The sequence below is a fragment of the Wolffia australiana genome, chromosome 6 (genome assembly GCF_029677425.1).
Source record: "Wolffia australiana isolate 7733 chromosome 6, ASM2967742v1".
In the NCBI taxonomy this organism is placed as follows: domain Eukaryota; kingdom Viridiplantae; phylum Streptophyta; class Magnoliopsida; order Alismatales; family Araceae; genus Wolffia; species Wolffia australiana.
The window spans coordinates 9,848,163-9,858,093 of NC_135840.1; the positions used below are offsets into that span (position 1 = coordinate 9,848,163).

Consider the following 9,931-nt stretch of genomic DNA (forward strand, 5'->3'; position numbering starts at 1 on the left):
AATACCAGCATCCGACATGATGGACAGGCTCAGACGGGAACGAGAGGTATGAAGACTTTTGTTTTTTTTCCGTATCGAGGTCTGGATGGATGACTGATGACGGTGAGGGGCGGAACGGATGACGGGTCGTCCTCGCCGAATGACGTAACGGATGGAGGACGGTCGTAAACATAGATTAAAACACCAGCATCCGACATGACGGACAGGCTTGGAGCGGAACGGCACGTATGAAGACTTTTGTTTTTTTCCATAACGAGGTCAGGATGGATGACTGATGATGGTAAGGGGCGGAACAGATGACAGATTGTCGATGATGACGGAGCGGCATAGATGGGGGTAATGAGGTCAGGGTGGATGATAGATGACGATTAGGACAGGATAGATGACGGATCATCATCAGTGTACATGATTCTAAAGTTAAACACCGGCTGGAGAGGAATAGCAGGCATGACAGGGTTTGTTATGTTTCCATAACAAGGTCAGGATGGATGACGGATAACGGAAGGGGGGGGATCATCATCAGTTTAAGAGCCTTAATCAGACCCATCTGCGTCCTAACATATTATAATAGGGTAGAAGTTAGAGAGATGTACATACATATAGAGAGAGATATTCATAAAAATGTTAGAGATAGATATATAGGGAGAGGGAGGAGGAGACAGAAAGAGAACCATGGGCAAAGTCATAATATGAAAGGGGCAGATAATCAAGTCAAGTGTGATCCCCTAGGACCAGCATCAAAACATCGATTCACTCATCCATCTATCCATCTTCTATCTATCTCTCTCTCTCTCTCTCTTTCTCAAGGTACAGATTACTCCTTCAGGCGTGAGATGAGTTCATCCTGCAGAGAGTGATAGAGAGAGAAGTCAGTTAAAGAAGCTGGGAAATGGTGAGAGAGAGACTGACAAAAGAGTTGGCTTGCCTTTTTTCCCTTCACCGACATGCCTCGCTCTTTGAGCAGGCTTCGGAGCTTCTCCACTGTGAATGACTGGAGCTCCTTATCACTTGGGAAAAACTTAGAACCCTCTACAGAAGAATAAGTAAAAAATAATACCAATAAGCCAGATGATACGCATTTTATAAAAAAAAATAGGAAAACAACTATATTTACTCTATCAGGTAACTAAGGGATAACAATAAAAACATACCTCCTCTTGGGCTGGAAGAACCACTGGCAGTATTGGCTTTCTTCACAGAGGATCGCCCCTCTAATCCCCTATCAGAAACCCTGAGAATCCACAAGCACACATGGATGAACTCCTCATGTCGAAGCTTCCATAAATCCTATTACATGATCCCTAATCTCTTTTAGGGGTATTTTTGTCATTTGAATTAAACATGAGACATGTAAAAAAGATCGGCTTGCCCTTTTCCATTCTCTAACAAGCCTCACTCCTCTCAAGAACGTATCACAGAAGGCCCAAGAGAAGGGCTCGACAGTTAGATGCACGAACAGATGGTACTTTCTTTTTAAGAATGTATCGTCCACAAGGCCGGAATTTATTTATGCTTGTTTTAATTCTATTAAAATGAAAATGGCATGATTAAAAATTAAATTTAATGTTTATCTATTTTACTCTCACACTGTGCCGGGATGATGAACAACAAAGGGATTGCAGCCCAACGGGCAGGTCAGCTGAGTTGCATGTGGGGAATCCACACATCGACGGGAAGATATAAGCAAAGGAAGCAATGGATAAGGTGAGGGCATTCTACCCGATTGGCAGCTTCTGCTGAAGGCTGGAATCAGGAGTCACCTTTGACCAGAGGGGGAGGAAGGACTGCAGTTTCATACTCTCAAAAGAAATCTCAAATCTCTGACTATTGATCTCGTCTCTCCTTATCCGCTACTCGCTATTAGGGAATGGCAAACATCATCCATCATGTCGTTCATCATGGTGAGGGAGGTGTGACAGATAACGTGATGAAATATTTTTAACAGGTGACCAAAGGTGTCAAACGGGTGATGTAACAGGACGGCCGTCACGGCTGACGGATGTTTAAATAATGAAAGAGAGAGAGAGAAAGAGAGGTTGAGAGAGAGAAGAGAGAGAGACAGAGAGAGAAAGAGCGAGTGATGGAGAGAGAGGAGAGAAAGAGAGATGGAGAGAAAGAGAGACTGAGAGAGAGTATCTGCGGATCGACTTGCACATGTGGATTCCTTTAAATAACCAGCTGGTGGGAAAAGAGGGATCATGAATCATTTTCAAGAGGTCATCAGCAGATCATTAAGCTATGACTGAGTGGCTGGACCAGTGGGGAAGAGGGGGGGGGGGCTCCAGAGTGGAGATTCTCAGTTTATCTTTCGATATGTCGTCAATTTTCCAATTTCTTTGACAAGAAATTCCTTCCCAAGATTTGCGAACAAGGTGCAGAGGGCTCTTAACTAAAATCTACTTATATACCTAAAAACTTCCATACCTGCACAACCTCTGGCGCAAGGTGCGGTGGTGGGGGGAGAGGGGATTATGCGTTTATGCCAGATTGCGGGTTAACGGGCAATCCCTACCTCTTAATGAAAGCGCTTTTCTTTTGGAAAGATAGGAGAGATCACACAAAATCAGTGACCCTCTCTCTTAATGAAACCGCTACATATATGTAGAGGGAACTACTCTAAAGAAAATGACAAAAATGCCCCTGACAGGGGTTTGGGAATCCTGTCAGTATCCCAAGCAGATGTAGTAGTAGGATAAGAGGCATTGCAACGAAAGTCCAAGTTTTGGAAGGCGAAAGAGGAGTTTTTGATGTTAAAATGGCAAATCAATGTGTTCAATGTTAGATCACTTTATTGTCTTGTCAAGAATAGGGGTCTATACATTACCTCTTCCCCTTACTCTCTGGTACTGCTTTTCCCTTTCCCTCTTTCGCTTCACTCCTCTGTTTGTTTAGCTGAAGAGATCGAATTAATATATTTGTTGTGTTCGTCTTTATTATTTGTTCCTCTGGAAAAAGTCAACAAAGAAACTCACGAATGAGAGTCCCATCGAATGGTCACTATGATTGAACAAAAATCAATTTTCATCATAGATGCATTACAAAAAAATTTACACCTGATAAAAAAACTGATCTATAAGGATGTACAGTCATGTTTAGAACAGAAATGAATGATAAGGGAACTTAAAAACTGATAGGGGCCACGCAATGTACGGTGCTCCTTTAACATTCAACTAATATCTTTACAAAAAAAATTCAACTACAGATAAATCATGCTCTAGCAATAAAGGATCTTTGCTTTCCAATTTAGTTACGGTTTTGTTCCTTTCAAGGAGAAACCACCCTAACGAGTGATTTGAACTTTGGGGAAAGCAGAAATTTCTATACACAGGGGCAACGGCAGCTTCAACTAACAGAACAAAAACGGAATTTGGAGGAAAAAAGCGGTGATAATAATTTAAATTGAAAAGGTTATTTGAGAAAACGTAACTTCGGATGACAAGAATAATTCATATCTTATTGCGCAGGAGAATCAAGTACTTCCTTTCAAGATTGAAAAACTTTACATTGAAAATTTATCAACCTTCGACTTAAACAACCTTCGACTTTAAGATGGCGGAAAATTTATCAGGCCACTCCCCAGTTATACAAAACGGAATAAATGATAAAAAATCTAGAGGAAAAATGCCGGCAATTTAGAAAAAAAACCGATCAAATTATCGTCTTCTTCCAAATAAATAAACAAACGTCAGTTGAAAAAAAAAACTCCCGGGTGGAAACCATGAGAATACATCCGAAAACTTTTAATTTAGGGCTTTCATAATTCGAGCATTAAGGTACAAATTACGACCCAAAAGACATTAATCATGAACCCCAGTCACTTCAATCCAGCTATTCACAGGCGGTTAGATCATACAAAAATGCAAAGAGGAGAGGAACCTGGGGGCGATGTATCGTGATCACAAACGTACACTCGAATGCTATCCTACGAGCAAAAAAACAAAAAAACCATAACGAAAATGCTAGTAAAAACATCGGGAGTGAGAGTTGGAAGATAAATAACAACAGGGAGCGGTCATACCAGATTTGAGGAATGAATTGTGGAGGAAAAAAAACCCTGAGAAGGAAGGTCGGCAAGGTACTTTGAAGCTCCGATTGATCGATTCTGATCGGTAGCGGGGATCTCCTGTGATTCTGCCTGCCCTCTCCTGCTTCCCGACGGCGTTCCCATCGTGATCTCGGCGCGGCGAGCTCTCTGGAGACGAAGGAAATGCCTCTACCGGGCTACCCTCCCAAGTTCAAACCCACTCCGCACGTGTGACTTATGAACTTGCAGTTATTTATGTCTTTCACTGGGATTTGACAGTTACTGATCTGTTTTGCCAAGAACCTAAACCTAGACCTGAAGTTTGGTCTCGTATCGGTCTTGATTTTGGTCTCGGCCTCGGCCTCGGACTCGGTACAGTCTTGGTCTCAGTCTCGGTCGCAGTCTCAGTCTCGGTCTAGGTCTTGGTCTCGGTATTGGTCTCAGTCGCGGTCTCAGTCTTGTGCTTGGTCTCGGTCTCGGCTTCGATCTCGGTCTCGATCTCGGTCTCAGTCTCAGTCTAAGTCTGAGTCTCAGTCTTGATCTCTGCCTCGGTTTCTGTCTCAGTCATGGTCTCGGCCTCGATCTCGATCTCGGCCTTGGCCTCAGTCTCGGCCTCGGTCTCAGTCTCAGCCTTGGCCTTGATCTCGGTCTCGGCCTCGGTCTTAGTCTTGTGCTTGGTCTCAATCTCAGTCTTGATCTCGGCCTTGGTCTCCGTCTCAGTTTCAGTCTTGGCCTCGACCTTGGTCTCGGTCTCGGGCTCGGGCTCGGCCTCTGTCTCAGTCTTGATCTCAGGCTCAGCCTCAGCCTCGGTCTTGGTCTCGGTCTCGGTATTAATCTCTGTTTTGGTTAGGTCTTGGTCTGGTCTTGGTCTCGGTCGTGGTCTTGTCTTGGGCTTGGTCTGGTCTTGGTCTCGGCCTTGGTCTAGTCTTGGTCTTGGTCTGGTCCCTGTCTGATTAGGTTGACTGCTCAATGTGAAAGTCAAGGTCATCTCACCAGCACCTGACCAGACTTCATCCCAATGTTGCCTCAGGTGCCAAGTAGTGTTCAATAATAGAAAGTATAGAAAGTGAGAGGAGGAGAGAGAAAGAGTGGGAGGAATACACTTAAAAAGTAAAAGAGTGAGTTAGAGAGAGAGAGAGAATGAGTGGGTGAGAGAGGGATAGTGTTAGGGCCCTAACAATGTGGCATTCCCTGCCTAAAGGCATGTGTGCTTATTGGGAAGGTGTGTAAACGTTTGAGACTCACGATATTTAATGACTAAGTCATCTATGGGTAGCGATGCCCAAACCTGATCTTTCAGGCCATCGCCCCGTATGTGGTGATACACTACGGACGGTGCGCGTGCCCGTTTGCGCCTAAGGCGGGACGGATCAGGCGAAGTCCGTGCATGTTGGGCGTGTGGGCCGACATGCGTGAGCGTGCGCGCGCCAAGCGCTGTGCGCCAACGCCAAGTGCCATGCGCAGGCGCCAATGCTATGCGCGAGCGCCAAGCGATGCGTGGGAGTGGGAAGTGCCACGCACGGGCGCGGGCAGGCTGGGCGGCGTGCCACGCGGGCAGCTCGCATTGCATGTGTGGGGCACGCAGTTGGGAGACATCCTGCCAGGAGACTTAGGCAAGTGGCGCACTAAGAGCATCGAGGCGGCATGGGGGCGCGCGGCGTCCCCGCGGGTAGTGCTGAGCGCGCGGTACCCAGCTTGATGCGCCGAATATGGCGGCGTCGCGCAGACGGTGCGCGAAGGTGTCAACGCGGGTGCTGGTGGCGTGTGTGATCGCCACGCCCGCGGGCGCGTGGCTCCCAGCCTAGGGGCACATGTGTAGCGGCAGAGCAGGCGAGCGCGCAAACGGAGTGGCAGCCTCAAGGCGGAGAGGCGACACTACCTTGGCGCGATGCGCCTCGCCTCATTCGACGGATCACCCCTCGTCTTCCCCCTTGTAATCGTCCCAACTACGATGTAATCTTTTTATGATATGAATACAATGACCCTATTCGCCAATGGGGCTGCATCCCCACCATCTATTCTAACCCCTTCTATGTGATCTTAAGAAATCGCGAAGACTTCTGCTGCAAGAGATCAAGGCTGCTCAATGTTTTCTCTGAGCACTCAGGCCGGCACACGTCAGATTCGAGCAAGAGACCTAGCTCGGGATTTTGACCATGTGAAAATTGGTATCAAAGCCAGCTTGGATTGCTTTCCCCTGTGCTCTTGAGCCCGGTTGAGGAGATGGAGTCATTTCGCGCACAGCTACGCGAAGAGTGACGACAGAAAGAGAAACAACAGAGGCAGGCCACCCGCTTCCTATAGAAGAACCTCGTGGGTTTGAAGACCCAAGTTGACAAGAACCGAGACGAAGGCAAGTTGGACGTAGGAGAGCTAAGGGTTGAGACCAGCTAGAGGCATGAGGTCCTCGAGGATACTGTATGACAATGATGCCGGACGTCGACAAAACGTTGTCCGGTCATCATCGAGGGTATAGACTAGGTGTCGAAAGGAAAATCTCTATCGCACTACGGTAGGAGCGTCGTCCGATAATGCTAGTAGATAGGCATGATATAAGATGAAATGTGTGATTATCTAGATGTAGTACGTGCAAGGGCCGACTCGCGGAGGATGCCGTTCCCCGGGACTCAACGGAGTCACCCAAAGAGGGCCTGTCTCAGCCTCCCGAATCTCGTCTGAGGGGTCGAGAATGGCTATGCGGCTGAACGGGGAATCCCCACAAGGCGTGCTCACATGGGACGGGCGAACCCGACTCGCACCGAACAGATAAGAATCTCGTCTATTCCTTCGAAATTTTCTCAGCCTGTCCCTCTCACCTACGTCTATCCCGAGCATGGTGGAGGCAAAAGAAAGTGTACTGGAAAAGATAAGAGACAAAGGCAGGGTGGAGAACCTCTCATCGCGTCCGGCGACAGCTATCTCAATGTCACTCGTTGCGGCTTCGTCATTGTTGAGTAACGGTGGTGCACAGTGCTTGGCCAAGAGATGGCAGGTGCTGGCGGTCGACAAATCCGTGCGACGTGAGCGGGCGGCAAGGGTAGTCGTAAGGTGACCGGTGGATCAACGATCCGAGTGCACCCGCGAATGGAGATCACCAGCGGTGGCGACACAGTTGCGGTAGACTTGACGCGCGCGCCAAGCGCGGTAGGCCGCGGGTGAAGCACTGAGGTAGTAGGGATGGCGACGACAACAGAGGCGGTTGCGCACTTTAGCGGCGGGGCGGCACAGCTTGGTTCGGTGGCCAGGCACGCGCACGGTGCGGCATGGTTGATGAGCGCGCGGGCAGCACGGCTTGGCTCGACGGCCTGGCACGCCCACGATTTGGCATGATTGATGAGCGCGCGGGCGGCACGGCTCGACTCGATGGCCTGGTGCCCGCGCGGTGTGGCACAGCTGATGCGCGCATGGATGGCATGGCGACTCGAGCGAAGGCGAGGGATATTGGGCAGCGAGAAGGCCGCTAGCGGTGACCGTTGACTTTGGCGGTCGAAGGGCGCGAGGTAGGCTCAGGAGTGGGCTCGAATGGCTCTCACGAGCAGCGACGATGTCACGAGGTTTGGCGCGCGTATGGCGTGCGACGCCGGTCAGGCGGCGCGGGCAACAGAGGGCTTACATGGCGCGGCGGATTGGCGGCTCAGCGTGGCGGCGATAAGCTGGCGGCGCAGGCAGCGATGGCGACGGCGGGGTGCTTCTACTCTCCTTTCTTCCTCCTCCCTTCTCCTTCGTCTTCCTCTCCTTCCTCCTCTTCCTCCTTTCTTGATCGTGTGACTCTTTAACTTCTGATGTTTTTTCTTTTCAAACAAAAATTCAAGTGTGTTTTGGGAGGGCGCCCACCCATTCCCTTTATAGAGGAGAGGTGGATGGGCCCCCTTTAAAACTACAAAATGAAAAAGAAAAAGAGAGGTCTGGACCCAATAACGGGGGGGAAAAATATCCTCATACGGGAATTTCCCCTCGCTACAATGCTGTTACGAAGAAGGGAAATACGAGAGAAAATTGCAAATGTAGAAAATGAGAACGGTAAACGGGACCGAAGATGGCGTCATTACCCGGGACATCTGAATCTGGGTGTGCGCATCGTCGCCTTAGATTGTCGTGCGAGTTGGACGCGAGTCGGCGGCGGAGTTGATGACGATGCTGACACCTTGAGCGATGATCCTGTGGTCTTGGACTTTGTCGCGCCATCATACAACTTATGGAGATGGTATTGACCCTGAAACTGAAGGTGGAGAGACTGTAAGAAGCTCCCAGTAGCCGTCCCAACATCGACGGAGGAGAAAAAGTGACGATCCTGCCACTGAAGTTTAACGGGGCCCGTAGAGAAGATGGAGTGGCAGATTTTCTATATGATTGTGACCGATACTTTGGAAACAAGGAACTTTCAGATGAAAATAAGGTGCTACATGCAAGCTACTTCCTCACAGATGAGGCGAAGCTATGGTGGCGTCAACGGGAGGAGTGTGGGAGCTGGCCACCTCACACATATGAAGATTTTGTGCGGGAAATAAAGGAAAATTTTGTATCGTACAACACAACATGGATAGCAAGGGCAGAACTTGAAAATCTCAGAATGACCGGCAATCCGAGAGAATACATGGGCATATTTGTGTCCATCGTCAGGAGGATTACCGACATGTCAGAGGCACACAAGCTCTACTGCTTTGCCAAGGGACTCCCCCACTGGCTCCAGACAAAGCTGGAAAGAAGACACTATAGAGACCTTAATTCGGCATATGGAGTTGTGGAAGGAACGGAGCTCCGCCCCGCCAGACCTACAAGACCAGAAGGGAAATCTATGGAAAGGGAACAAGCTACGTCAAGAACGCTCCGAGGCACTAGCAAGCTCAAGCAGTCAAGGCTTGAAGAGAAAGTCAAAGATAGGCTACGGCAAAGGCCTTGATAAGGGCAAGAGCCTGAGACTATGGAAGACGACTCCAGGTGGTGGGGGCAAGAAGTTAACATGTTTCGCGTGTGGAGGCCCCCACTTCATGAAGGATTGCATGAAGGGTATGGCGATGGCCACCAACGTCAATGCGATGGTCATGCCGCTCGCCCAACCGAATGTTCCTAGGGGTAGCAGTACAGTGATCCTAAACCCCCTCCAGTGCTTGGCGGCACTATAGGAGGGTGCCCCGGTCCAGTATGAGGGTCTGAACCTCTTGCACATCCCAGTATTGATCAATGGCAAACCTTCCACGACCATGGTTGACACAGGGGCAATGCACAACATCCTCGCCAAGAAAGAAGCTAAGAAGCTCCGCTTGAAACTCTCCCCAAGTGCGGGGAAGATCAAGGCCGTCAACTCGGAAGCACGAGATATCGTCGGCGTAGCCAAGGGAGTTTTGCTCCAGGTGGGATCATGGGATGGCCGGACTAACTTCGTGGTGTCCCCCATGGGTGACTTCACGATCGTCCTCGGTCTTGACCTCCTAATGGGATCACGCGCAGTTGTGTTTCCCTAGTACCGCGGTGTGTTGTTCCCTGAGGGATCTCACCCATATTTTGTGAGGGACCAAGGGGTCTAGAAACTGCGAAACACAGCTCTTCTGTCTGTAATGCAAATTAAGGACAGGTTGAGAAAAGGGGAAGAGACCTTCCTCGTCACCATACGAGGGCTCGCATCCCGGAAAAAGGGTGAAAGGCAGGGGTGTATACCAGCCCGTTTGGTGGCACTTAGTTGGGGTGATGATGACTACAACAACCCTGGTGCAGCTGCGTGTGGACTACCGGGGCCAATTACGGATGTACTACGGGAGTTTACCGGGGTGATGCCTGTGCAACCCCCCGCAAAGCTGCCACCCAAGCGAGACATGGACCATGAGATTGAACTACTCCCTAGCCCCCATCCCCCTACGCGGGCACCCTACAAAATGCCGCCCGCCTACCTAGAGGAATTGAGGAAGCAAC

General features: G+C 49.4%; 1 protein-coding gene across 1 annotated transcript; it reads right to left on the bottom strand.

Annotated features, from left to right (window-relative positions):
• Positions 1–667: 667 nt before the first annotated feature.
• On the bottom strand, positions 668–4,262 carry LOC144704804 (SAP domain-containing protein). The gene is made up of 6 exons (XM_078577335.1): positions 4,019–4,262; positions 3,877–3,922; positions 2,825–2,945; positions 1,152–1,231; positions 926–1,029; positions 668–844 (listed from the first exon to the last, which is right to left on the bottom strand). Exons 1-6 carry the CDS (start codon positions 4,166–4,168, stop codon positions 815–817), a joined length of 531 nt encoding a protein of 176 aa, XP_078433461.1. The 5' UTR covers positions 4,169–4,262; the 3' UTR covers positions 668–814.
• Positions 4,263–9,931: the final 5,669 nt, after the last annotated feature.

Coding starts and splice junctions, on each gene's coding strand:
- LOC144704804 (XM_078577335.1), bottom strand. CDS start 4,168: ATGGGAACGCCGTCGGGAAGCAGGAGAGGGCAGGCAGAATCACAGGAG. Junction 2,946..3,876: donor TCACGATACATCGCCCCCAG/GTTCCTCTCCTC, acceptor GACTTTTTCCAG/AGGAACAAATAATAAAGACG. Junction 1,030..1,151: donor TTCTTCCAGCCCAAGAGGAG/GTATGTTTTTAT, acceptor ATTCTTCTGTAG/AGGGTTCTAAGTTTTTCCCA.